This window comes from Biomphalaria glabrata, chromosome 4 (assembly GCF_947242115.1).
Source record: "Biomphalaria glabrata chromosome 4, xgBioGlab47.1, whole genome shotgun sequence".
NCBI lineage: Eukaryota > Metazoa > Mollusca > Gastropoda > Planorbidae > Biomphalaria > Biomphalaria glabrata.
Window position 1 is genome coordinate 7,635,602 of NC_074714.1, and position 27,890 is coordinate 7,663,491.

Consider the following 27,890-nt stretch of genomic DNA (forward strand, 5'->3'; position numbering starts at 1 on the left):
TCTTTAGTGCTGAAGAGAGACGAGCCCCCACTTTGTGAGTACTGTGACTCTCGCCTCACCGTGGAACATATCCTCATTGATTGCCCCAGATATCAGGGAGAAATATTTTAGAGCCACTAACTTAAAAACACTATTTGATAATGTCAACCCTGGGAAGGTACTGGGCTTTATCCGGGAAGTGGGGTTATCTACGAAGATCTGATTTATGAATTTGTGAACATGTACTATTTACATTAGATTTTTACCAAATAATTAAATTTTTACTACCTTTACTATTTTAACTGTGAATAGACATTGATTTTAATTATTTAATTGTATAGAATTTAGCCCTTGCTATGTAGAGAGAGAGAGCAGTCCTTAAGGGAATGCGGGCATGACATGGCCTAAAATTGTGCAGATGTGCCCAAAACCGGCGCATAAGGGTTAACTGTAAGTTCACTTGACACACATGAACTCAGGCGATGGACTATGATCACACGCAAATGTGACCAATGTTATGGTCATGTGATCGAAAGCCTGCTTGGACCAGAGACACAGTGTGTAAGAAAGCGGCAAGACAGGACACGGAGGAGACCGGGACTGTGAGTCGACCATGAAGTCAGTCCTGGTGGAGTCCTCAAGTGAATGTACAAGTCCAGAAAGAGATAGAGACAGTAGAGTAAAGTTCGGTGATGTACTTAGTAGCATTAGTACTTGTTGATGTGTTTGTTGCCAATTGTCTAGTATTGGCTGTTATCTACTTATTCACTCATTATTAAAGTACCAGATTAACCAGAGCTCTTGTTGGTAAAGTTCTTGGTGTGTTAGATGTGCCGTGTTGTGTTTAGCAGTGTTTATAGAAGGCCTGATTAGGAGAGAGAATCGTAACAGTATCTTAGCAATTTCTCTATCTGAAGGTTGACCCATTCAACTTTAACTTGTGTAAATCTAGGTCAAAGTGTATTTTAATACATAATGGTTGAAATTATCAAGTCAAATGACTAATTTGATTCTTATTATGCTTTAATTTATGTTTTTTTTTTCTGAAGTTCAATAACTTTCCATAATAAGATTGAATTTCATATTGCCATGTCAAAAAAGTGATTGACCACATCATAGGCCTAAATGAACACTATACTGTGTGGCAAGCATAAATTAAAATTGTCTGAAATTAGCAGCATGAAGTGTCATCAGATTGATAATGAGATGTTCCTTTTAAGTTTTCTTACTGTAATGATGGTAACTGGATGAGAACATGTTTAGCTATTATACAGAGGCAAGATAAAAAAACTTAAAAGCAGGGCTTCAAAATCAGGGATGTCATAGAGTCTAGGCATTTGTTGGAGAATGTGAAGGCTTCTAACCTGTACATTTTCTGCCCTATTAATAGCTAGATTTAAAAAAAAAATAAAATATTTTACTTAATGTAAAAATAAATTTGGAGGTATAAAATTACCAGTAAACTATGTTACCATTTACAGTTTAAATAAGCCAAGATTACAAATCTTTTTTGCTTTTAAAAGTATTTTTAATAATCTAATAGTCTTAACACACACTTGCTAATGTGTCTCATAAATAAAAAAAACAAAAAATAATTTGAACTAGGCTAGAGGCCATTTCCACTGATTTGGAGGAGCTTGGCCAACAAGAGGCTCCCATGGTTTCCATTCAAGCATTTTACGGGCTAAGGTTAGTTCCCTTTCAGCCTGAAATAAAAAAATTATTAAGAAATTTCGTAAAAATTAGAAAAAAATATTTATGTCGATAATAAAATTCAATTCTTGAAATTAACATAAACATGAAAAACGATTAATATATAATATTGACCACAAATGTGAAATCATTATGCAGTGACTTGAAACTTACTTTGAAGCTCCTAAATACACTGGGACTGCACTGGACAAAGCACCTAATGTATTTAGGGTTACTTTAAAAAATGACTGCTGTAAAAATCTTACTAGGGCAGTGAAAAACACATTAGAGACAGCAAGGAAGACAGTGAAAAGTACTGGTAATTGACTGGTTTTGTTTGTGTGGGAAGTGGCCAGATAAGTAGGTTGTCTTGTGAAATACTGCACTGTGAGAATTCCCCTAAATCTGGTCATCACGACTTAAGATTCACACAATTTTAGCAAAACGTAAGTACGAGATCAGTAAATAAAAGGTCCTATACCGGTACAAAAATTATGATAAAAACAAAGTACTTGTGAAGAGTTACTATTAAAAAGTTCAACTGCAACACTTAAATTTCTAAAAGTAAAGTAAAGTTCCCCTTTCAGACCATGTGATCTATAGGGCAGATGATGTAAAGGTCATCTCTTTCTTTGGCCTACAGTTAATGAGGGTGTCATGTGGCCAGCACAATGACCAACCGCTTTTACATTTCTCCAACTAATGTCAGGTACCCACTCAAAGGTGCCCGAAGTCTTCACCAGGATTTGAGCCTCAGTCCCCGGTTCAGAAGCCAAGTGCTTTACTGTTCAGCCGCAGGGCCTCCAAAATTCTACTAGTGATTAAAAGGATAAATGTAAGAATCATCAGGGGCACACACATTTAATTTTTTTAAAATGTATCTTTCTAATATATATATATATATATAAAAAAATGTACCTCAGCAAATTTGTGAGCCAGACGAAAATATGTGAAAAGGGGTGTAGGATATTAATTTCAGGATTTATTTCTTAAGACTATTTATGTACACAAAAGTTAGCAAAAATTTAACTCTTTCTCTCCTAATCAATGATACCAGTATTATCGCTGATTTTACCCCATTATTTTAGTCAAATCGATAATATTACAGTAGATTCTTTAAAAGTTGTTCATTTTCTTTTCTTTCCTTCCAAAATGATTTTAATTGCTTACAATAGAATCTTGAATACTTTCCCTTTGTAAAACATCCAGATTTTTCTTCCTATTGAATGTGTTTTTACTAAAAAACAACAATGTTTTTTAAAAAGTGAGGGCTTAAATAGTCTCTATTTTCTTTAGATTAATGGTACTGACAAGACAATCCTTTTTTTATGTGTTTTATGCTATATATAAAGTTTTGTGAAAATATATATCATAAAAAAAAAATCTTAATGAATTTGGATCATAATATATTTCCTAGATCTAGTCTAGAGCTAATGGACTTGTCAGTTGGTCAGTTTTCATTTTTCTTCTATAGTAATGACCTTTAAGTTTGATGATTGGCATTACAAAAAAAATAAAAAAATAAATTCAAGTATATAATGAGGATTTACACCGATTTGCACCAATGCTACTATTAAAAAAAACAAAAGAAATCAAATCATTAAATAAGAACAATCTGGTATAAACTTTGTCACATGTAAATTATGAGTGAGTCTGGTGTGAATGTACACTTTGGTTTCTTATAGTTATAATGTTTTTTGTTTGGTGTAATGCACAAATTGTAAGACAAATTTCCATACGGACAATAAAGATTATTATTATTATTATTAAAACAACCTCCAGTCAAAAGAATTTAAATCATTCTGTCATGCTCAAGAAATTTCCACCTTAAGTTACCAGAATGTATATTTTCAATTCTATGGAATTAGATTTCAGAGAAAACATTCATAGCTCAAAGACTATTTGTTTGATGCTGGAAAGGACAAGTGTTAAAACCAATAACCAATTTCTAATAGTTACAATACAACTCAATTTGAGGTGGAAGGTCAAATTCGAACAGAGACTAGCTTGAAATAAAGTTGTTTTACCATTATGACTTTTATTGCATCTGCTAGCAATGGTATATAAATGTGTAATAATCTAATATGTAGTGGTAATAAAATAAAGAAACAAGCAATTGAAATTTTTTTTTATAAGAGAGCTTAGCTAATGGAAGTAGCTGCCATTTGACGAAAATTATAGGGCTTATCTCCCTTTCTGCTATATAAAACAAAATTAATTAATTAGTTCTAAATGATTAAATAATTGGTTAATTTTTGGATTGATTCATTTATTGTTATCAAATATGAATAATTATGCAAAATTTCAACTTGATCAGAGAATGGAAAATGGGAGAAAAAAAGGGCCAAAACATTTATTCCTTTTATTTCAAAATCAAATAAAATAATTAACTGTTTTTTTTTTTTTTTTTTTTTGATGGATTCATGCTTGTCAGGTTTAATTAATAATTGTGCACAGTTTTAAAATGGGAAGCGGTAGAAAAAATGTGTTCAAACTTTTACCAGGCAGACAGAGTTAGTTGATACAAGCTTTGTAAAAAAATACCTGTTTAATAACTTCCTCTATTTGACCACAGTTGATTTTTTCTTCCAATTTCTGAACATCAGTCTCCTGTTCGTGGGCGAAAGACAAAACAATATTTACTAGACATCTTACTGTAGTGGTGAGAACAAAAGTATTTAATGGTGAAGGGCATCTAAAATCAGGAACAACTAATATTTTTTAAACAGAAAAGATCTGATCAATTTATAAGGATTTTTTTGACGATAAATTTTCTTAAAATGTGTGCACTGAGTCAGTTAGAAGCAGTATTTTTAATATATAAAGTATTTGAAACTTGATTTTCATATATGAATCGATAATGCACACAATTTTTTTTACATTGAAAGATGAGTGATAAACTTAGAAAGTATTAATGTGCTTAGTTTATTGTTATGTTATGTAATCTAGTCTAGTGGGATCCAGAGCAGAGAAAACTTCACTTCCATGTCTTTAGAAGCAATAGGAGGTGGGGGTGATGTTAACCAAGTATGGTCAATAAAAATTGTTGGTCAGCTTGTAATGGGCTACCAGTATTTGATTTCATCTGCATCATTATGCATTAATAAACACATACCAGTGAAAAAATGAGACCTGGTTATACATTCCTTACACCATGAGATTATGTGTAACATAGATCTACATGTGGTATGTTATGGTGTGTGCAAGTTTGTTATTGCTGAGGAAATTCTGATGTAACCTTTAGTAACATTATTCATACATAATGTAATAGTAATTAGTGCAAATATCACAAGAAAAAGGTGGGCTTCAAAAAGCATATCATAAAAAAGCAATGAAAGCAATTATCAAACTTACAGAATTCACTAAATGTAAACGCTGATTAGTAATCTGTTCAGTGTGTTTACGATAACCAGCATCAGAGGGCATCTTATTGATGTACGCTAAGATTCTAGAATATAAGACTTTAAGGGTCTGTAAATAAAAAACATCAGCATTGTGTCAGAAAGTTTTATATTCTATGTGAAAGATTTAAAAAATAAAGTAACATTTGAATCATTATAAACCAATGTCAGGAAAATGGCTGATAATCCTGGCCTCAATACCCTAACAGCCTAGTCAGAGAATAGCGTGGGGCAGTTGGGGGATGGAGGGGATATTCAAAACATGCAAGGCAAGGTGGCTGATGGGTTAAGCACTTGGCTTCCGAACCTGGGGTTCTGGGCTTGAATCTCAGAGACACAAGACTGGGATTTTGAATTTCTGGATTTTCAGGGTGCCCCTGAGTCCACCCAACTCTAATGGGTACCTGACTTTAGTTGGGGAAAGTAAAGGCAGTTGGTCATTGTGCTGGCCACATGAGACCCTGCTCTTTAATCGTTGGCCAAAGAAACAGATGACATTAACATTATCTGCCCTATAGATCATAAGTTCTGAAATATAATATTAATATAATATCTAATATAAGAAAATGATCCAGTTTGTTAAGAGTGTTATAATAAAGCAAAAATATTTTAAGATTTTAAAATAATGTCTTGATTGATCCCACAACTTTGTTTTGCTTCATTCTTACATTTTGAAAGAAAAAATGAGTGCAGAAATAATTCCAATAAAACATCCTCCATTGCTTTTCCCCACAAATCTCAATAATTGCTTTAGTGAGATTAAAAGAAGTTAAACAAAAATCACCAACACTGATAGACTTCTCAAAAAAAAAAAGATATTTATTTCGACAATGATTACCAAGTAAAACGAGATCAAAGGTCATGGTACCTTATGGGGATGTCTTGCTACTGGTAGCCCTGTAAGACCTGTTGTCTGTATGGATAAAAAGAGATTAAAATAGATTCTAATAAATTAGATATATAATACATCTATTTGATTATTTAAATTATATTAATATTGACATAAAATAATATTTTTTTTATAGAGATCTATTACAGTTTATGATGATCTATTCTAATTCAAAGACATCTACTCTAGATCTATCTATATATATATATAGTGTCATTACAAGATGATTATAGTCATACATTTGTCATAATAGTCTCTAGATCAAGATACTTATTAAGTATCTAGATATTCTATACTTAGCATACAAGACTAAGATAGATCTAGTCAATCTAGATCAGATGATGATAGAGATCTAGATTATTTATATTTCTAGTGGGGCACTTTTGTTACGTCAACCACCTTTTAGCTCACCAAAAAAGACTGCATTTGGCATACTTTCGTCCCCCATAAGGGATACATGCCCTACCCAGCGTAACTGTTGGACAATTAAAAGTCCCTCTATACTGTCCATACCGGTGTTTACAAGGACATTGCTTTTTATAGTGTGGTTTTACCACTGTAAGAGCGCTCAAATAGTCTTACAGCAACGCTTTAAAGACCAGCTTATGCGCCAACTTGCCTTAGCTGACATAGAAGTAGAAGTATTAAAAGAGAGCAGCTGGTTGCATGTGGCCTCAGAACGAGACAGGTGGAGGTCACTCACAAAAACCGTGGTATAAAAATTTGAGACCAAAGAAAATTCACTGACAAGGACAGACGCAGATAGCAAAGAGAAAATCTTAATCCACCACTGGCGGACAATTCCGACAATGGTTATAAATGCTTGTCCTGCATGTGGCAAAATATGTAGGTCAAAGCGGGGACTGCATAGCCATAGGAAATACTGCAATCCTCATTAATCATGATTAATCTTTGGACTTGGAGACAAGCCTAATAATAGCCCTAAATTATTATTATTAGATCTATATTTCTTAGAATTTCTAGTAATCTAGTACACTAGTGAGTCTAGTGGTAGTGGAGTGAGAGAGTAACAAGTTAAACAACGGTGTTTTCAACAGACATACTAATTAGTGATACTAACTTAAACTATGATAGTGATAAGATTATTAAGATAGTCACAGTCATCAGTCACTCACAGTGCACCAAAATCAAACTAGACTCTACTAGTTTAGACTTTAGTTACTCTAGTTAAGTTACTAAGTTAGTTACTGGATCTAGAGTAGTTTATGCTATTCGGACACCTATAGGCCTAAATTTGAAAGTTTGACTTTGACAGCGCATTATTTTACAATGGTTTGACATAGAAAAGAAAATGACGTATCAAAATCTTCTTTAGTTAAAGGAGAATAAGGATGACTACTTATATTTGTTCCCCAAACCTATATTTGTTATTGTATTTAAGGTCAAAGAGGCTGTGTGTTTTCATTTAAATCTGACACATTTGACCCACATTATTTGATTCCGGACACCATAATTTATTTCGGACAGTCTCTATATTTAGGCATCAATAAACTCAGATTTTAATTCTATATTAACATTAACTAAATTTTAAGATCCCCAGGCATAGCCCCTCACATGAAATCATTACGATGTTTTCAAACTATGCATAAATACGAACACAAAAAATAAAAATATGAACACACTTATTCTACCAAAATTAGGTCACTGGAATAGTGATTTCTGCACCGACTTTTAGACTTATTTTATGTTTGTTTATTTTATGTGTGTTGAATGTTTGGGGTTTGCAAGATTAGATGTGTTGAATGTTTGTGTTTTTTTTATTTATTGATTTAATAAATTTCTAATACAGATTATCTTTTGTAGTATATTAGGCCCCTACAGGTTGCAATAGCCATTCTTGCCTAACTGAATCCTCTATATTCTCTCTCTATATAAATCTAGATCTATCTAGTAGGTCTAGATCTTTAAGCATTTAACTTCATTCAATGTACCAAGCTCACTCCCAACATTTGTCCATTTATTCTCCATTAAAAAAAAACAACAACAAACGAACAAATATAATATAAGATCATTTTTATTGATGTCCAAAACTGGCTGTCCGAAATAAATTTTGGTAAGAAAATCGTAATTTAATTCGGACACCGTATAAAGTATTGTTACGATCCTCTCTCTCCTAATCAGGCCTTCTGTAAACACTGCTAAACACAACACAACACATCAACACATCAAGAACCTGACAACAAGAGCTCCACAATATCGGGTACTTTAATAATGAGTGAATAAGTAGATAACAGCCAATACTAGACAATTGGCATCAAACACATCAACAACTAAAATGTTACTCTGTACATCACCGTACAAAACTCTACTGTCTCTCTTTCTGGACTTGTACATCAACACCTGAGGACTCAACCAGGACCGACTTCATGGCCGACTAACAGTCCCGGTCTCGACGCTCTCCGGTCTTGAACTGCCGCTTTCCTACACACTGTGTCCTCGTACACGCAGGCTTTCGATCACATGACCATAACATTGGTCATATTTGCGTGTAATCGTAGTACTGTCCCTTGTCCATGGCCCCGCTGACCTGAGTGATTCACGTGTGTGTCAGCTGAGCCTATAGTTAACCCTTTTGCGCCGCCAATAGGGTCATAACACTGCCCCCTTCTCAGATTTGTCAGTCCCGGACAAAATCTATCACACGACATGGGCAGTGGCGTTGAATCGATGCAGGAGGAGGTCTATCGGGGGGGCGACAATGGGCTTATAGTGCCATCTCGATGGAGCCATCTGCGTTGTATACTGTGTATGTCTCTTTCTCCTTCTGCTCCAGTTGACCTTCACCTGGTTGCACAGACGTCGTGGTTGCATCGCCATGCACTTTGGATTCAGCAACCATCGCCTTCTTTGGTCGCTCACTACTGAAGGCAGCCAGCCAGCACATGAGGAGGGATAAGATGTCAGGACTGGGGTCACCAAGATCGTTGGCCTATCAGGTTGTTTCATAGGGTTTTCAAGAGATGGGCTTTGGGAATGGGTTTCAGGTCCACAGGAGGGGAAATAGTGGCACACATTATCTTCAGGCTTGTCCGGAGGGCAAACTAGTGGAGCAAGTTGGCAGCACTCCACTTGCGAAGGACCCTCATCTTCAGCATCAGGCTCCAGTTCACTTCCTTGACCATCATCAGGGCTTCTCACTATGGTCTCGTCAGCAGGACAAACGTCTGTTGGGTGCAGACCTTGCCGATGGGTTCCTTGGAGTTGGCGTTCTCCCTGCAAAGCTCGACACACAAAGTTCTTGCCAAACATCTGGGTGCAGCCATCAGGATTCGAGTTCCTCTTATCAGCACTGACAGATTGACAGATGTCTTTAATGTCCTCAGCTACGAGCTTGGGGAAAGACACAACGTTGTCATGTTCTATCTGGCTGATGGAGGCACTCACATCAGGTACGTCTACAGCAAAAGCGTTGGTTGAGCTATTGGTCTCTTCTCTTGTTTCTTCACCTGTCTCTTTCTGCGAGTTACCCTTGATCACATTCTGAAAGCCAGCCAACATCTGTTTTTGAAATGTGATCAAGAGCTCTACCACATCAGGTTCGAGTTCAAAGAGGAACGTGTTCAGATCTTCCTCTTCATCCACCAGGGCTTGCCGGAGACGTTCTTTAAGAGTTTCGTTGTTCCTTTCGTAGTACTTCAGTCCTCGACATTTCAGCTCTTGTTTCAGTTCTTTCAGATTCAGTTCATCTAGCAGTTTTACAGAAGCCATAGGAAATCCCACTTCTGACACCAGTGTTACGATCCTCTCTCTCCTAATCAGGCCTTCTGTAAACACTGCTAAACACAACACAACACATCAACACATCAAGAACCTGACAACAAGAGCTCCACAATATCTGGTACTTTAATAATGAGTGAATAAGTAGATAACAGCCAATACTAGACAATTGGCATCAAACACATCAACAACTAAAATGTTACTCTGTACATCACCGTACAAAACTCTACTGTCTCTCTTTCTGGACTCGTACATCAACACCTGAGGACTCAACCAGGACCAACTTCATGGCCGACTAACAGTCCCGGTCTCGACGCTCTCCGGTCTTGAATTGCCGCTTTCCTACACACTGTGTCCTCGTACACGCAGGCTTTCGATCACATGACCATAACATTGGTCATATTTGCGTGTAATCGTAGTACTGTCCCTTGTCCATGGCCCCGCTGACCTGAGTGATTCATGTGTGTGTCAGCTGAGCCTATAGTTAACCCTTTTGCGCCGCCAATAGGGTCATAACAGTATAAATTTTTTTTTGGTATGGAATTAGAAAACTTGGCTTATGAATCAAATAAATTAGCTCCAAAAACAGAATAAATATTGCCGGGCTCATTAGTATAGACTTAGTTAGCCAATCAAAAAATATAGTCTTAACTCTAGGAAGAGGTAAAGTCATCGGGGTAACAGGAAAAAACAACCTGACTAACAAATTTGAAATTCATTTTTCTTACATAAAAAGACAATGGACAAGCACATTATACAGCGCGCTAGTTTTATAATACATATTAAAATAATTATTTAATGACCACAAAAAACAGCGAATGTCCGAATTCATGTAATGTCCGAAATAAATAAACTACTATAAATCTAGATCTAGATTTAGTGATTCTAGTTTTTACAGTAAATAATTAGATTTAGAATTCTAGATCTTAACATAATTTAGATCTATATGAAGTATATGAGGCTTAAAATAAAAGATCTAGCTCTAGACTACATCTAGACTTGTGAATCTAGACTAGATCTAGACTAAAATCATAAAATGTAGCTCTGTCGACTAACCAATTTGTGCACACCAGCCATTTTTATTGTTGTGAAGGTCAATTGAAAAATATGGATCAGATTAGAAATAGAAACAGCACACTGACCTATAAAAATAGATTTAGATCTAGAATGCTATTACACTTACACAGAGTGACAGACACTTGACACAGCCTAAAAATAAACTTACTGTAACTATAAACTCTAGTTACTAGAATCTAGATATTTATAGATCTAATACTAAAATAAATAGATCTTCATCTAGATCTAAATGTTCTAAAATCTAGATCTACAGTCGAGACTAGTCACACTAGTGTCACTAGTGACTAGAGTAGAGTCTAGTAGAGACTACTATTATAGTATTAAGTGACTACTTTAGTAACTTTTAATTTTACTTTACTCACTGTTACTGTTAGTGTTGAGTCCAACTCAACTAAACACAAAATTTAAATATAGATATCTAGATAGAGTAGACTATTCTATTAGTTATTAGTATTATTTATAGACGTAAATATAAATAGATCTAGATCTAGATCTATATTAAATATTATAAATATATTTTTTATAATAGTATAATGATAATTTGGAAGGCCTACCAGGCTACTGGCCTACTTTCTTTTTGCCCCAGTAACTTACGTTTATCGAACACGTTAAGCTAATTCGCAGACATTTTTATGTTTGAATTTGTGTATCTCCGTAAAAATTAGACCTAGAAAAAAACTGATTGTATCTATGAACTCCTCGTCCTTTTTTCTATAAAAATAGATTGGATTTAATGTATCACTAGGCTTAGTTAAAATTAAATACGAAGTCAAAGAGGTGTAGGGTAAGTATCGACAAGCGTACTTTTCCTCGAGCAGATTTTTCCCCAGTTAGTAAGCTCGATCGGGTTGTTGGAAGGTTCGAGCAGATCAAAGAAAATATATCTAAAAACATGTTTTAATATTTAATTTTCACTATAAAATCATTTTCTTTTTACTCCAGCGCAAGAACACCATCCATTGCACCATTTCCCACCCTCCACAACTTCAAATAGTCTCTTTAAGCTTATGAGCAATCAGACTTAACAATAGCCCTAATCCCATTACCCATTTCCTTCACTACCGGGTAGTAAAAAAGAATAATTCCACACCTCCTGAGTTTGACCTCACCATGAACTTAATCTTTACAAGGAAAAGGAAATAGTATGTGTCGGAAGTGAAGAAAAAAGGTGCATGCGGAGTAGCAATATAGTAGTAATTTGGTAAACATTCAAATAAAAAAGTTATAGCAATAAAAAGTGAACTGTTCGAACCTCTTGTCAAATCGGGACTGCTCGAACTTCGTACTTTACTCTACTTTCTTTTACTTTACTCTTTAGCCTAGACCTAGTAGATCTATAATATTCTATTCTAATCTAAGAGGATTCTAATTTTAAGTTTACTTTAAATAAAAGTCTTAATCAGGACTTAATAAAAGTGGTCTTGACTGCAACCATTTTTAACCAACCTTACAAGATTTTGAAAAAATTATTATAGATCTACATATTTTCTTGAACAAGTAAACTATCTATAAATTCACTCAGCAACTCCTAACTGTTAGTAATTAGTTATAGACATGGTCTAACTAGACAGAGTGCATTGATGGATACATCTTTATTTATATATAGTTATACTAGTTAATAGTTATAGATCTAGTAGCTCCGGCTCCAAATAAATATCCTGCTCAGACCCTTGTTCACTATCCGGCTCCAGCAGGGCCTATCCCTATCACTGCAGGATAGTTGGCCCGATAGTAAAATGTACATACACTGTAACTGTAGTACCTATAGTACATTTCTATTAACAAACAGGAAACTACAGACCAGTATCACTTACCAGCATCACATGTAAAATCCTAGAACACATAATATGTAGCAACATCATAAACCACTTAGACAAACATAATGTCCTCACAACATACCAACATGGCTTTAGGAAATATAGATCATATGAAACACAACTAATAGGACTAATTGATGATTTTTCAAAAGGTTTAGATAATAGTGAACAAATAGATGCTATCTTACTAGATTTTTCTAAGGCTTTTGACAAAGTTCACCACCATAGTTTGCTTAAAAAATTAAAATATTTCGGCATTAATGGTCCACTGCATCAGTGGATTAAAGATTTTCTGATAGGGAGAGAACAAACTGTAATAATAAATGGCTCTAAATCAACACCGATAACAGTAAACTCAGGTGTACCTTAAGGAACAGTCTTGGGTCCACTACTATTTTTAATTTACATAAATGATTTACCAAATTGCATTAGTTCAGGAACAAAAGTCAGATTATTTGCAGACGATTGCATAATATATAGAACAATAAAAACAACACAAGACACAGATATTTTACAAAGAGAATTAGATGAATTACAGAAATGGGAATCAAATTGGAGCATGTCTTTCCACCCAGAAAAATGTCAGTTGTTAAGAGTAACAAAAAAACTAAAACAAATTAATTCCACTTATCTTATTCATGGCAAACCAGTAACACAGACTAAAAACGCAAAATACCTAGGTGTTATAATAAATGAAAAACTATCATGGAATCCACATATTGATGAAACTACAAAAAAATCAAACAAAGCATTAGGATTTATTAAAAGAAATTTCTATAAATCAAATAAGAACATAAAACTAAAATGTTATTTAACCTTGGTTAGGCCAATAATAGAATATGCATCCTCCGTTTGGGACCCCTCAACTCAAGAAAACATTAAGAAACTGGAACAGACACAAAATAGAGCAGTGAGATTCATAACAAACGAATATTCACATTTGACTAGAGTAACACCTTTAGTAAAATCATTAAATTTAGAAAGCCTTCAGGACAGAAGGCTCAAAAGTAAAGTAGCAATCATACATAAAACACTGAACCATAATCTTCAAATACAAAAACAAAATTTAATAAAATACTCTGAAAGACACAAAGATAAAGGCACATTCCTCGTCCCATATGCTAGGACAAATTTGTACAAATACTCCTTCTTCCCTAGTGCTATTAGAGCATGGAATGGGTTGCCTGAGCTAGCTAGGAAAACCAGTGACTTGGCAGAATTTAAGTCATTGGTTAATATGCATGACTAAATGCATGACGCGTAGGACGTAATCATCTTCTTTTTTGAAGTAACGTCTGTATTATATAAGATAAGATAAGAAGATAACATTTTAAATAGATGTATTAAATGGACGTGGTTCCATTAATGTCTGTAATGGAATGTATAATAAATGTTTATATAAAAAAATAATGTTTTTTCAAATATTTGAATATGCACCAAACATCTTTTATAGACAAATAGAAATTAAAATTTACATTATAAATGCATATTACATTCATAGAAGCAATGGCTGGCACAATTTTTTAAAACTTTGTTTGTCCTGACCTTTGGTGGGTTAGTTAACATGTTATTTTCCCTTAACTACGTTATGCTGACCAGACGTCTACACAGGTGATCGGGTAATCAGCTAATGAGTTTGCTTACTTGGAGATAAATCTCAGTTAGGCACTTTGGCATTTACAGAAAAACAATCCTTGTAAAAACTCAGAAAATGAATAGGCTTGTAAGAGATACAAAAAGATGCAGAATGTTTAACAAACTGAAGATTCAAGTATTTTTGTTCAATTTTATTTACTAGAAATTTCAAATATCAGAATGAAACTCTGCTATTTAGATCCTTTAAATAGAAAATGACAAATGATGAATATACTGTACCATCTGCTTTTTCTCTGGCAAACGGCAAGTGCCTGAAGCATTAGTTGAAAAATTGTATCAACCAGCCAAGAAAATCTATGAGTTATAAAGTTTGTCTATGGCCTAGATATAGAATTTTTAAATAAGAATTTAAACATTGTTTAAATTAGGTTATTGGCTAGTGTTGATAACAATATTGGAACCAGACACATGTAATGCTGTTAGTCACAATGTGTTTAATATTAATAGTCTATATGTTTATCTCTCTTACATTTTATGTACCCATTAAGCAGTTGATACCAATTAACCAATTTTTTTATTAACATGTTTTATCTTTTATGTAGGTCAGAGTACAGTTTGATTTAAATGTTCTCATCTGATGAAGACAATGAGTTTGAGCTAGAGGCAGAGGAACTAATGATGTCTAATTTTTCAGAGGGCTCGAAGTTAGTTGGTGGATCTCCAACTATTAAACCTACTGTTTCACACAGTGTCAATTCCAAACGCATTGCATCAGTGTCATTTGAGGAAAACACAGATTCTGAGAACGAAAATACAGTTTATACTTATCCATTGAAACCAAAAATGAAAAATACATATCATGTCCCAATTACAGTAACATCAACTGTGTATGTTTGGTTGCTAACTTTTTTTGCTGCCATTGGTGGTTTCTTGTTCGGATATGACACAGGAGTTATATCTGGAGCCATGCTATTGCTTAGAGATAAATTTAGTCTATCATCATTCTGGCAGGAATTGATTGTAAGTGTGACAATAGCTGCTGCTGTGGTGTCAGCGCTGGCCGGTGGCTTTCTTAATGACTGCTTTGGCAGGAAGGTGGTCACCATCTTAGCAAGTTTTGTTTTCACAGCTGGAGCTGTTGTGTTGGCGTGTTCATCCAATGTTGCTATGCTTGTGGTTGGCAGACTTATTTTAGGACTTGGTATAGGTAAAACTCTTTTTTTCTTTAAATGCTAAAGATTATAAACATGTCTTCCCCCTGCATTGTAATAAAAGCATTAGGCTGTGAACTTTGCACTCTTAATTTTACGTCTACCCCATGCATTGTAATCAGAGCATTAGGATGTGAACTTTGCATTGTTTCTTCTGCATGTCTGCATTAGGTGTGACAAATTAGCAGGTTGTAACTGGGTTTGTGATGATGTGGAATACATAACTCAATACTTAATCTTCCGAATCAAAGACCATGTCTTATCATTATTAATCAAATAATTCAGGTACTTTTATGGAGCATTACTTTAAGTCAAGTCGCCCATTAAGGCATCAGTATGAACAGTCTTTTCGGAAATGTGGTTTATAAGGGTGTCATGTATTCAGAAGAATGATTAACCACTCCTACTTTTCTTAACAAGTGTCTTTGAGAGTTGAAATATTTGGATTAATTAATTTTTGTCTCTCAGTCGAACACACACCTTTGCATGATCTTCAAATACTACAATGGAGTAACACATTTATAGTCGTTACTATGTTGATTGAAGTGTAATGTCTTCAAACTCAACTTTAGAAAATGACTATAAATCCAACAAAGAAATGAATTCCTGTGAAAATCACACATGTAAACTGTATAAGCCAGCAAACAATTATGTAGTTTGACTGACAGTATGATATGAACAATCACCAAAGAACAGTGGATTTTATGAATCTCCAATGAATTTACAAAGAACAATAAATCCAGATATCTCAGGCTGTATTTATTTTATAGCATAATAGTCTTTTATTAACGTTTTTCCAGAAAAGGGTGATGATTCTTAACTCTTTCTTCTCCTAGAGCAATGTGAAGTTAGGATGTCTTAAAATCATGAATGAGTGAATGCAGCCTTCACATGGATTTCAATTTGAGCCCATTCATTTTTCTACCAGGTCTCCGAAATATAAAAAGTTATGTATGTTTCAAGCAGCTATGAGAATGATTTACCATTTTATTTTCCCAAACATGTTCACATACCCCTTATACATAGGTCGAGTTAATGATAAAAAAAAAGTAGTCAGCCTTCATAAGACTTAATAAGCCACCAGATTTTATATTCCTTTATGCAGTAGTTTTGTTAAGTTTGTATATTTTTTTTTTCTAGGATTCGCTTCAATGACCATACCTGTTTACATCGCAGAGTGTGCACCAGCACATCTTCGTGGTCGTCTAGTCACAGTGAATACATTGTTTATAACTGGTGGTCAGTTCATAGCGAGTGTATTGGATGGTGGATTTAGTTACATCAAACCTGATGGCTGGAGGTGAGAATAAATCAGGATACTTTTCTTTTTGTCCAACTTCGAAAACCCAAAAACCTTTTTCTAAAACATTACATTTATCTGTACTGATTTTTAACAAAAATTATTATTAAATATAAGTATAATTAAAGATTAAGGTCATGATTTCATTAGGTGTACAAGGGCTAGATACTTGCATGGCAGTGTTCCTTATGCCCATTGAATCAATAAAATAATTATTTTTTGAAGACATTTCAATAGTAAAACAATAGTAAACAATTTTATTGTCTAATGAAGTTACAAATTAACAAAAAATGCAAACAAATATCTATAGTTAGAAAAAAAACACCTTTGATTCTTACACTATCATGAACCTTTTGTTAATAATAATAATAAGTAGAATTTAATTTATATAGCACTTATATCAAACATTATGTAGGCACAAGGCACTATGAGATTGTAACAGACATAGAAACTCAGTTTAAATGGCAACTAAGTCAAATAGACTAAAGTCTTTATTTAAAGTGACTTGTAAACATTTGCCTTTTAATCTAGAGCACTATTTTTCTTAGCTGATACAATGGAATTCAGCATCTAAAAAAAAATTCTTTTATTTCACTTGAGATGTAAAAAGTAAAGTTCCCCTTTCACTTTCAGACCTTGCAATCTATAGGGCAGATGATGTAAAGGTCATGTGGGATGTATGTAGCTCAAAATTTTAAAAAGTTGGATTTGTTGCTCGTCTCCTTGTCTATTGTGAAACGTAAATGTTAATGTACGTATTGAAAGTTGAATCCAAGCTTTGTGGTTGGGGCCTATCTTTATTTAGACATTTTATTTCCATAAAAAATATTGTATTTTACTGAATAAAAGGGAATAAAGTACCCCTTTCAGACATTGTCATTTATAGGGCAGAAGATGTAAAGGTCACCTGTTTCTGTGGCCTATGGATAATGAGGATGTCATGTGACCAAAGCAATGACCAACCACCTTTACTTTTCCCATACTAATGTGAGTAATGTCAGAGGCACCCTAAAATATCAAAATTCGAACCAAGAACCCTAGGTTCAGAAGACAAGCGCTTTACCACTCAGCCACTGCACATCCTAAAGTGAATAGTATTTCCTTTTTTTTTTTTTTTTTTTTTTTTTTTTTTACTTTTCGTTTTCAAATAAAATTGTTTTCTTTTTTCTTTTTCTTTCTTTTTTTTTCTTTGTTTTTTAATGATAATCGGTGTATAAAATGTATGAAATTTTTGAAGCTCAAATTTCTAGGTGTGGCAGGGATATTGAAATTTAATATAAATAATGAAATAAAATAACTTAATATATTGAGATTTAAGAAATGCTTTAAATATTTCTAATGTTACTAATGCTACTTTATTGAACATCATATCATAAAATAAGCAACTGCATTTATCTAGAATTCAAACCTTTCTTTAAATAGGTACATGCTAGGTCTAGCGGGTGTACCATCACTGATCCAGTTTTGTGGATTCTTCTTTTTGCCAGAAAGTCCTCGCTGGCTAATGAGAAAAGGCAGAGAATCTGAAGCTCATACGATACTTCAGAGGCTGAGGGGAACTTCAAACGTTGATGATGAATTGAAAGAAATTAAAAATACTCTTCAACTTGAGTCACTGAATGGAGGTAATCTTTTGTTAGTTTTGATAACAGTTTAGCCATTCCCTCGTGGTGCATTGTGTTCATGGCTTAGAGATTATGAACATTAAGTACTAAATGCTGAAAGAATGATTTTAAAAAAAGTTTAATTTGAAAGAGTTGAAATATTCTTGTCATTTTAAACAAGTATATTAATATGGTCTTCAGAAAACATGAGCAGGGGCTGCCTTTGTAACTTTGATTAAATTTTTATTTCATTTTTTAAAATAACAAAGAACACATTTTTTAAAATAACAAAGAACACATTTTTTAAAATAACAAAGAACACATTTTTTAAAATAACAAAGAACACATTTTTTAAAATAACAAAGAACACATTTTTTAAAATAACAAAGAACACATTTTTTAAAATAACAAAGAACACATTTTTTAAAATAACAAAGAACACATTTTTTAAAATAACAAAGAACACATTTTTTAAAATAACAAAGAACACATTTTTTAAAATAACAAAGAACACATTTTTTAAAATAACAAAGAACACATTTTTTAAAATAACAAAGAACACATTTTTTAAAATAACAAAGAACACATTTTTTAAAATAACAAAGAACACATTTTTTAAAATAACAAAGAACACATTTTTTAAAATAACAAAGAACACATTTTTTAAAATAACAAAGAACACATTTTTTAAAATAACAAAGAACACATTTTTTAAAATAACAAAGAACACATTTTTTAAAATAACAAAGAACACATTTTTTAAAATAACAAAGAACACATTTTTTAAAATAACAAAGAACACATTTTTTAAAATAACAAAGAACACATTTTTTAAAATAACAAAGAACACATTTTTTAAAATAACAAAGAACACATTTTTTAAAATAACAAAGAACACATTTTTTAAAATAACAAAGAACACATTTTTTAAAATAACAAAGAACACATTTTTTAAAATAACAAAGAACACATTTTTTAAAATAACAAAGAACACATTTTTTAAAATAACAAAGAACACATTTTTTAAAATAACAAAGAACACATTTTTTAAAATAACAAAGAACACATTTTTTAAAATAACAAAGAACACATTTTTTAAAATAACAAAGAACACATTTTTTAAAATAACAAAGAACACATTTTTTAAAATAACAAAGAACACATTTTTTAAAATAACAAAGAACACATTTTTTAAAATAACAAAGAACACATTTTTTAAAATAACAAAGAACACATTTTTTAAAATAACAAAGAACACATTTTTTAAAATAACAAAGAACACATTTTTTAAAATAACAAAGAACACATTTTTTAAAATAACAAAGAACACATTTTTTAAAATAACAAAGAACACATTTTTTAAAATAACAAAGAACACATTTTTTAAAATAACAAAGAACACATTTTTTAAAATAACAAAGAACACATTTTTTAAAATAACAAAGAACACATTTTTTAAAATAACAAAGAACACATTTTTTTCTTAATTAGATGCTTTGAACATGTACATAATAATAAAATAAAAAGTATACAAGCTTATTATATATATATATAAAAACAATCACATGAAAACAGTCTTGTTATGTTTACATTTAGATGGAAATACAATGTTGCGTATATTGCGCACCCCTGCAGTAAGGAGAGCCCTGATAGTTGGATGTGGGCTTCAGTTGTTTCAACAGCTCACAGGAATAAACACTGTTATGTAAGAGTTAACATTTTTAGCTTTGCCCTTAGTTCTACAGCTGTTTGTTTTTCTTAGGTAGCACGGGTTGATGACAGCAAATTTAAACAATTCTTTTCATATATATCCATGGCTTGATTCTTTTTTATTTATGTAAGTCATCTTGGACATCTATTCATTAAAACTCTGCTTGATGACATTTTGTTTTTACACATTTGCATTATTGCCTATCATAAACAGTCACTTGGTTTAAAAAGAAAAATCAAAATAAAAAAAAAACAGTTTTTATTTTTTAATAAATAGAATGATTATTGGAAAGCTTTGACCTTTTTTTTTTTTTTTTATAAATTACTATTATTCATCAATAATACTTCTAGTTATAACCATGTTGTCAAGAATGTAATTTCCGCCAAGTGACTTGTTTTTTCACATTTATTATATCTCTGTATTTCAAAATCCTTTCATTTTAGAAACTCTTTTGCTATGGCCAGTTTGGGTTTTGTTTGTTTTAAATGTAAGTGTAGAGTAAAAACAACCATAACACTAATTTTAAAGTAGATTGTACACTTGTTACTTTAAACATAGCTTTCTTCTCCCCTTTTTTTTTTGTTTACAAACATTAACCATTAAACATTAATTCTTGAAATAGACAGATGGCTTTGAGTTTGATGAGCACTTAAAAAATATTAAGACAGAAGAAAAGTTTAGAATGTTGACATCATACAAGTCCTAGCTAAAATGTTAGCAGAATAGTGGGAAAAAGGAACAATAAAATGTTGTAGAACAGTGATGCACTACCTTGTTTTTGGCCTGCAGACCAAAAATCAATTTCCCACACTCTTGCCATGTCTCAAAAGGCAAAATAGGCAAGAAATAGAGCTGACCCCTTTTGTTATTAGAAACACTTTGTATCCAACATTAATTCTTGGATAATTGGTAGCATGGTTGAAATTTTTTCCCAAAACCAACTGAATTTCAGGCTGCATTGTAAATAGCCTGCTCCAGGAGATGTTCATTTGTGAGGCGATACTCCAGGAGATGTTCATTTAAATAAATTATAGCTTTTGTATAGCGCTACTTTCATGCTCAGAGCGTTATGATCTCATTTGTGGACCAGTGTGGGGAGGGGGTATCTGAGAGAAAGTTTGTCCGTGCTGCCTTTAGGCACTCAGTAAACACAACTCTGCTAGTGTCGGGTGTCGAACCTTGAGCCCTCTTCATAGGTAACCATGCTAAGCCAAGTTCAAGGGTACTTAGCCTTTCAACCACGCATCCAACTTGTGAAGAAATACTCCTGGAGATGTTTATTTGTGAAGCAATACTCAAGGACATATTCAATTGCACTTGACACATCAGTCTTACATTTCTTCCTGCTCTTTCATTTCATCAACAAAACAGCACTACTCAATTGCTACCAAAGAAAGTTGTTGAAAATTCTGAAAAGGTGCTTTGTGACACATACACATGATGTCCTAAAGATGGGAGTGGAAATTTTCCAGATCTATAACTGAAAAAAAAAAAAAGATCTAGACAATAGGAAACAAGTATAGAAAATACAATAAACATACATATAGGAAATCCTGTTTATTATATTTTCTATACAGCTATTCACCCCTGCAGCGGTAAATGTTTTTATTTATAATATGAAAATAGTGAAGAATATTACTTTGGGCTTTGGTATCCAGAAGCCAATATCTCGGCATCATTACCAGTCCCTTTTTACTCAGCGCCATTACCAGTCCCTTTTTACTAAGCGCCATTACCAGTCCCTTTTTACTCAGCACCATTACCAGTCCCTTTTTACTCAGCGCCATTACCAGTCCCATTTACAATAACCTAAAAACATAAATTTTTATTTGTTTTGTCTTAAAACAGAGATAAAAGTAGTCAGTTTGAACAATTACAAAATTGATGTCAAAGTAATGAAACTTTTTTTCTGTACTTAGAAATGCACCTTGAGAGTTGATTACAATCAGGAAACTATTTAATCTCTTAATGGAAGAAATTGTTATACTGACACATAATGTCTTTTGAACATTGAATTAATTTTTTAACATCTTGGCTGCTTATTCTTAGTACTTTCAATTAATTATTTAAACAATAATACAAAAAAAGTTTTAGGTTAGTTAATAAAATTTAGCTTTTGTTTACTTGTACAAATCTGAGTTTTGAAATGTATAGCTTTGCTTTTCATTAGATGTTTAATATCTGTGCATGTATCAATGATTGACTTCAACTGTATTTGAGTTCTTAAAATAGAACATTGGACCTTTTGTTTAATATAGACACTTTAAGTAAAATGATTTCAATACAAATCTTAAAAAAAAAAAAGAAACTAAAAATAAGAATGAAGAATTCAAACAAGCCATAAACCAAGTACATAAATGTCAGGTACTACTGTGCTAGGATAACAAATGTATCTTCAGTCAGGTACTACTAAGCAAAGATAAATGCATCTTCAGTCAGGTACTACTGTGCTAAGATAAATGCATCTTCGGTAAGGTTACAACTGTGCTAAGATAATAAATGTAAACAAGGGTGTTATCTGTCAAGCACTTCTGTGCTACAAAAACCAAAAGTCAACAATTGCAAGGTCTGACAAAAAACATTTTCTTTCAGGTGCAACAATACTTATAGTAGGCATTTTTATCTTCTGTCTACAACCACAACAATTAAATGTAACAATTGTATCTTCTGTTAGGTATTACAGTGCAACTATCATTAAAATGTCTGGTGTGAGTGATCAGCAGACAGCCATTTGGTTAGCAGCAGTCACAGCAGGAATCAATTTTATTTTTACCATTGTAGGAGTCTGGTTGGTAGAGAGAATAGGGAGGAAGAAACTTGTGATGGGCAGTTTGATAGGTAGGTGACGCATATGGCTAACTTGTGTTAGGCAGTATGATTGGTAAGTTCACATTTAATCTACCAAAAGTTAAATAACACGGATATGCATAGGATGTAAGAAATTATCTTCTTTTTTGAAGGAATGTCTGTAAATTATAAGATTAAGTAAAAAAAAATGTAATGGCCAAAACTATCAGTTTAAATTTCAGTTGATTTATATTTGTTTTTTTCCTCTGTTCTATCATTCCATGAAATGTAATGATTTTGTTTTACACTTTTTAAAAAACTCAATAAATTTAAGTGTCTGTCAGCGAACTCCAAATCTTTTCTCAACCAAGTGCACAGAACTTTGTCTACACCTCAAAGGAATTTGCAATGCTAGTCCAACAACTTTATCTGCAGCATCCAATCTGGAAGTAGGGTCTTTCATTATCTGCTCTGAGATCTATATCTTCTGCTAACCTGAAACAGTCAAGTTTGGTGTAAATCTCTCTAGTATTTAAATCAAGATACACAACAAATATTTTAAATAGAACAGTATAGACTTTCTTCCCCTGAAATATTTAAAGATGTGTTTATCTTGGTTGTTATTCAGAAGTTCTGTTCTCTTTGTCAAAGAGCCTTGATAAAGTTGATAATAATAGTAATAACAACAATAATAATAATAATAAAAGGTTTGTCTTTGAGTCTGAAGATTAAGGAGGAGTGCAGTCATTCATTTGGCTAGGAAGGTTGATAATATTGTTATTAATGCTGATTTTTTAGAATAATTATTTTAATTGGGCCCATTCTTATGTTGGGACCCTTTTCTGACATTACAGTAAACCATTTTATAATAATAATAATATATATCCCCCTGTGAGTGAGAATAATTGATATGCCTGTTATCAGTTTCATGCAACTTGCCTCCTTTCAGTAATCATAATTCACTTTGTTACATTGGAGTAGGTTATAGAGATCTCTCAAATGTCCAAGGTGTTTGTATTTTGATTGAGATAAGTTTCACATTTTTGAAGATCTTTGCAGTTTATTACCAGCTTGCAAAGTCTGTTGTGGTTCTAACTTTGTAGGTTGGAGGGTTGTTCATTGACAAGGTGTGAACAATTGTGACCAAGCTTTGCATGATAGGAACTATTGGTCAAATGATAATAATGAACATTCATTGATTTTCTAGATCTCAAGGTAGTTAAATGGTACATCTATATTTAAAAAAAAAATTTTCCCAGGTGTAACAGGAAGTTTGATACTTTTGGCAGTAACATTCCAGTTAGTAGCATTGATGTCCCCTTCTAATGTATCTTATCATTCCAACACAACTTGTTCAAGTTATAGGTCAGTATCTTATTTGTTGGCATGGTTTCTAAACTTATAATTTACACTTACTCTAGTTAAATCAAGCTGTGCATGTTAAAGATTAAAACTGTTGACATTCATTTGTTTTCCTTGGTACTTTATCCAACTTCTTCAGTGTACAAATAATGATTAGAAAGAATGGATCTTTAAAATAAGATACATGATCCTTTTCTATGATATTGATTTTTTATGACTCTAAATTAATTCACAACAATATTTAACTATACTTTTATCAGTATATGATTTTTAATTTATGCTGCCTAAAATGTTTGAAATTTGTTGAATGTGCTCATTTTAATAAATTTAGTCAAAGAATAATCTATTGTTTTCCTTTATTGGCATCTCACAGAGCAGATCCTTTGTAAAATTTAATAATTTTAATTAATTAATAAACTGCAAAATAAGTTGTGTGCCCTAAAGCAGAGTTTATGTCAAGAAATATGTGCTACCTGTACATTCTCATTCTACAAATATAATCAGAAAAACAAAATGATAAAGACATATGCTAGAACAGAATAAGGACTTAGCAAAAGTTTATGTCTCTTATTAGCATGCACTACTAGGTTAACACATGAATATGTGAAGAACGTTATTGTCTTTCCTTTTGAAGGAGCATCTGTAATATATAAGATATTGTTGAGCTGTGAAATATTTACTTTGCTGATCAGTCTCATTCTGATTACGAGCATAGGTTTGGTGAACAGTGTCCATAGTTTAAATTGACTTGTACAAATCACACAAATTATATTATCATCATAATAATGTGAAAACTTTGTATATTTGAAATGAAGCCTTAAGCAGTTTGCCTTCTTTTTAATATCAATTTACTTTTCTGTATCATCAGATCATGTGATTCATGTGTAGATAACTCTCAGTGTGGCTATTGCTACACAGGAAGTGGTTCCTCTGTAAATGGATCCTGTCTGGCTACTAGTTCTATAGATACTGGTCACTCAGATTATGGGCCTTGTGAAAATGCAACATCACTGGTTGGGCATACATGGGCCTCTGACTATTGCCCCACATCATATTCATGGATGGCCATCTTGGGGCTTATATTGTATCTTATGTTTTTTGCACCAGGTTGGTATAGTTACGTATTGTTCTAGGGAGAGTAGAGTAGAGGTCTTATTTGAATAAAGCTAAGATAGATAAAAACAGTGATTATGAAATTATTTATTGTACTGAGTGACAACAAACTTTGAATATGTTACAATTATCAAAAAGTCATGATTATTTTTGCTTAATTTGAAAGCATTTCATAAAAGATTGCATTTATAGTATAGCAAAAAAAAAAAAATTTCAATTATTTAAGATCATGTTTAATAAGGGTTAGATTATAAAAAAGAAACAACAAAATCTAATCTTGACCACTTTCATGGCATTCAAATATTATACAAATTGGAAGAGTAATGTCTGCTTTCTAATTTGGAAGAGTAATGTCTGCTTTCTAATTTGGAAAAGTAACATGTGCTTCCTGTTATGGAAAAGTAATTGCTGCTTTTTAATTTGGAAGGGTAATGTCTTCTTTCTAATTTGGAAGAGTAACATCTGCTTTCTAATTTGGAAGAGTAACGTCTGCTTTTTAATTTTGAAGAGTAATGTCTGCTTTCTAATTTGGAAAAGTAACATCTTCATTTTAATTTTGAAGAGTAACAACTGCTTTCTAATTTGGAAGAGTAACATCTGCTTTCAAATTTGGAAGAGTAACGTCTGCTTTTTAATTTGGAAGAGTAATGTCTGCTTTCTAATTTGGAAAAGTAACATCTGCATTTTAATTTTGAAGAGTAACATGTGCTTTCTAATTTGGAAGAGTAACATCTGCTTTCTAATTTGGAAGAGTAATGTCTGCTTCCTGTTTTGGAAAAGTAATTGCTGCTTTTCTTCGTAGAAAAAGCAGAACTCATCATTGGTGGTTTCCATTTCCTTATAAGGTCATAAGACTGGATGTTATCATAAGACTGAAAACTAAACGAGCTTCAAGTTCATCATGTGGTCCAGCACAAAGTGTATAATAATTTCTTTCAACTTGTCTCAATATTCTTGACAAATGTACTCTTAAAACTCAGAAATTTCTTGAGTTGAATTATAATGACAATTATTAAATCATTGATAGTGGGGAAGAAACACTATACACTATATAAGATGGCTGCCTGGACTATTAGTTGGTTGTCTCAATGATCCCGGGCTTATATGCTGCCTGCTGCCATCCCCCGTCTTTCTGCAGGAGGTTTGGACTAGGAAGTAAATTATCTTTAACTCTGAAGGAACATGTGAACAAAATTTTTATAAATCTAAAAGCATCATTTTGATAATTTATTTGTCGTTATACTTCAGGTATGGGTCCAATGCCTTGGACAATCAACTCTGAGATTTATCCCATTTGGGCCAGGTCTACAGGTAACTCTCTGTCTGCAGCAACCAATTGGATAGCTAACCTTTTGGTATCCATGACCTTTCTCACTCTGACAGAGACACTAACTAAATATGGTAAGACTTTTCTTTATACCATACTCAAAAGTTATGAACAAAAAATATCATTGACACTTAGTAGTTCTAAAGGCCTGTCATTTTGACCTAGTGCTAAACTCTTGAAATCAGGAAAATTGCCTAGTATTTTTTGTTTGAGAGCTATTAATAATAATAATAATTTTATTTATAAAGCGCTGTTAACAAACAAAATGTAGGCTCAAGGCGCTGTAATAGCATTACAAACACAAACACAAGCTATTTCAAAAACTGTTATTTGGGAGGTTATTTGTTTTCGGTTCTTTAAATGATGTAATATAATAAAATCACATTATTTAAAATTTTGTTTCTTAAAGTCATTAGTAAAAAATTAGCCTTAATTTGACCTGTTAACTATTTTTTAATGTTTCATCCCTATATTGGTTCTGTACGGTTGTTATTACTGAAAGTAGTAATGGCTATAAGCATTCCACTGCTTATAAATTCTTTTTGTGGCCTGCCTCTCAAGTAACTCCTAACCTTAAATATTGGGTGTGGCAGAACTATTTCACACAGACAGGAGAACGAGCAAAGGCATGTATCTAGCACTTAAACCAGAAAGCTTTAGGAAGGAGGGGCTTGCTAACCTTGGTTGCCTAGGAGAAAGAAAACTCTGAATCCAAACTTCTGCTACCTTGTGGCCAACTCAGTGAGAAAATCCATAGTTATATTATGACTGAATGAAACATTTACAAATGAACCCAATCTATTGTCAAATCAGTTAGGCAATTAGTCCTTATCAAGTTATTGTCATTTTTAACTGAACAGATTCATATACTGTTTATACATTCTATTCTTTGCTAATTTCAGGAACCTACTGGCTGTTTGTGGGTATAGCCATTCTAGGCCTTATGTTCTTTGGCATTTGTCTTCCTGAGACTAAAGGGAGAAAACTGGAAGATATTGAAGATCTGTTTTCACAACCTTGGAGTCTGCACTGGAGATCATCTCGGAGCCGTTACACTTCCTTAAAATCTAGTTCATCTTCAAGTTAACCATACGCTAGAAGAAAAACTATACCTTGAGAAAATGTTGTTATTCCTGCTTTAAGAAATACATATTTTAGCTTGTTTGTTTAAGAATTTCTATTTGTATATATGTATTGCTTCTGTGATTTTATTTGTGAGCATTTACAGGGTGTCAATGTAATATCTAATTTGTCATCCTAATGTAAATTTGAGTTTTAAGTGATAT

The 27,890-nt window shown here is 32.7% G+C and overlaps 2 protein-coding genes across 4 annotated transcripts; one reads left to right on the forward strand and one right to left on the reverse strand.

The window, feature by feature from the left end:
• Positions 1 to 1,485: 1,485 nt before the first annotated feature.
• On the reverse strand, positions 1,486 to 14,492 carry LOC106056519 (NADH dehydrogenase [ubiquinone] 1 alpha subcomplex subunit 5-like). 2 transcript variants are annotated; one of them, XM_056025703.1, is made up of 5 exons: positions 14,469 to 14,492; positions 5,941 to 5,985; positions 5,026 to 5,142; positions 4,216 to 4,281; positions 1,486 to 1,685 (listed from the first exon to the last, which is right to left on the reverse strand). In XM_056025703.1, exons 1-5 carry the CDS (start codon positions 14,469 to 14,471, stop codon positions 1,581 to 1,583), a joined length of 336 nt encoding a protein of 111 aa, XP_055881678.1. In that variant the 5' UTR covers positions 14,472 to 14,492; the 3' UTR covers positions 1,486 to 1,580. The 2 variants fall into 2 exon arrangements, with proteins under 2 accessions (XP_055881678.1, XP_055881677.1); XM_056025702.1 differs by lacking the exon at positions 14,469 to 14,492 and adding an exon at positions 10,756 to 10,856.
• Positions 10,853 to 27,692, forward strand: LOC106056518 (proton myo-inositol cotransporter-like). Of its 2 annotated transcripts, none has more exons than XM_013213298.2 (10): positions 10,853 to 10,925; positions 14,792 to 15,396; positions 16,541 to 16,700; positions 18,123 to 18,325; positions 19,901 to 20,009; positions 22,690 to 22,853; positions 24,062 to 24,167; positions 25,033 to 25,271; positions 26,526 to 26,678; positions 27,507 to 27,692. In XM_013213298.2, the coding sequence occupies exons 2-10, from the start codon at positions 14,814 to 14,816 to the stop codon at positions 27,689 to 27,691; spliced, it is 1,902 nt and encodes a 633-aa protein (XP_013068752.2). In that variant the 5' UTR covers positions 10,853 to 10,925; positions 14,792 to 14,813; the 3' UTR covers position 27,692. The 2 variants fall into 2 exon arrangements, with proteins under 2 accessions (XP_013068752.2, XP_055881676.1); XM_056025701.1 differs by lacking the exon at positions 10,853 to 10,925 and adding an exon at positions 10,974 to 11,100.
• The last annotated feature ends 198 nt before the right edge of the window (positions 27,693 to 27,890 follow it).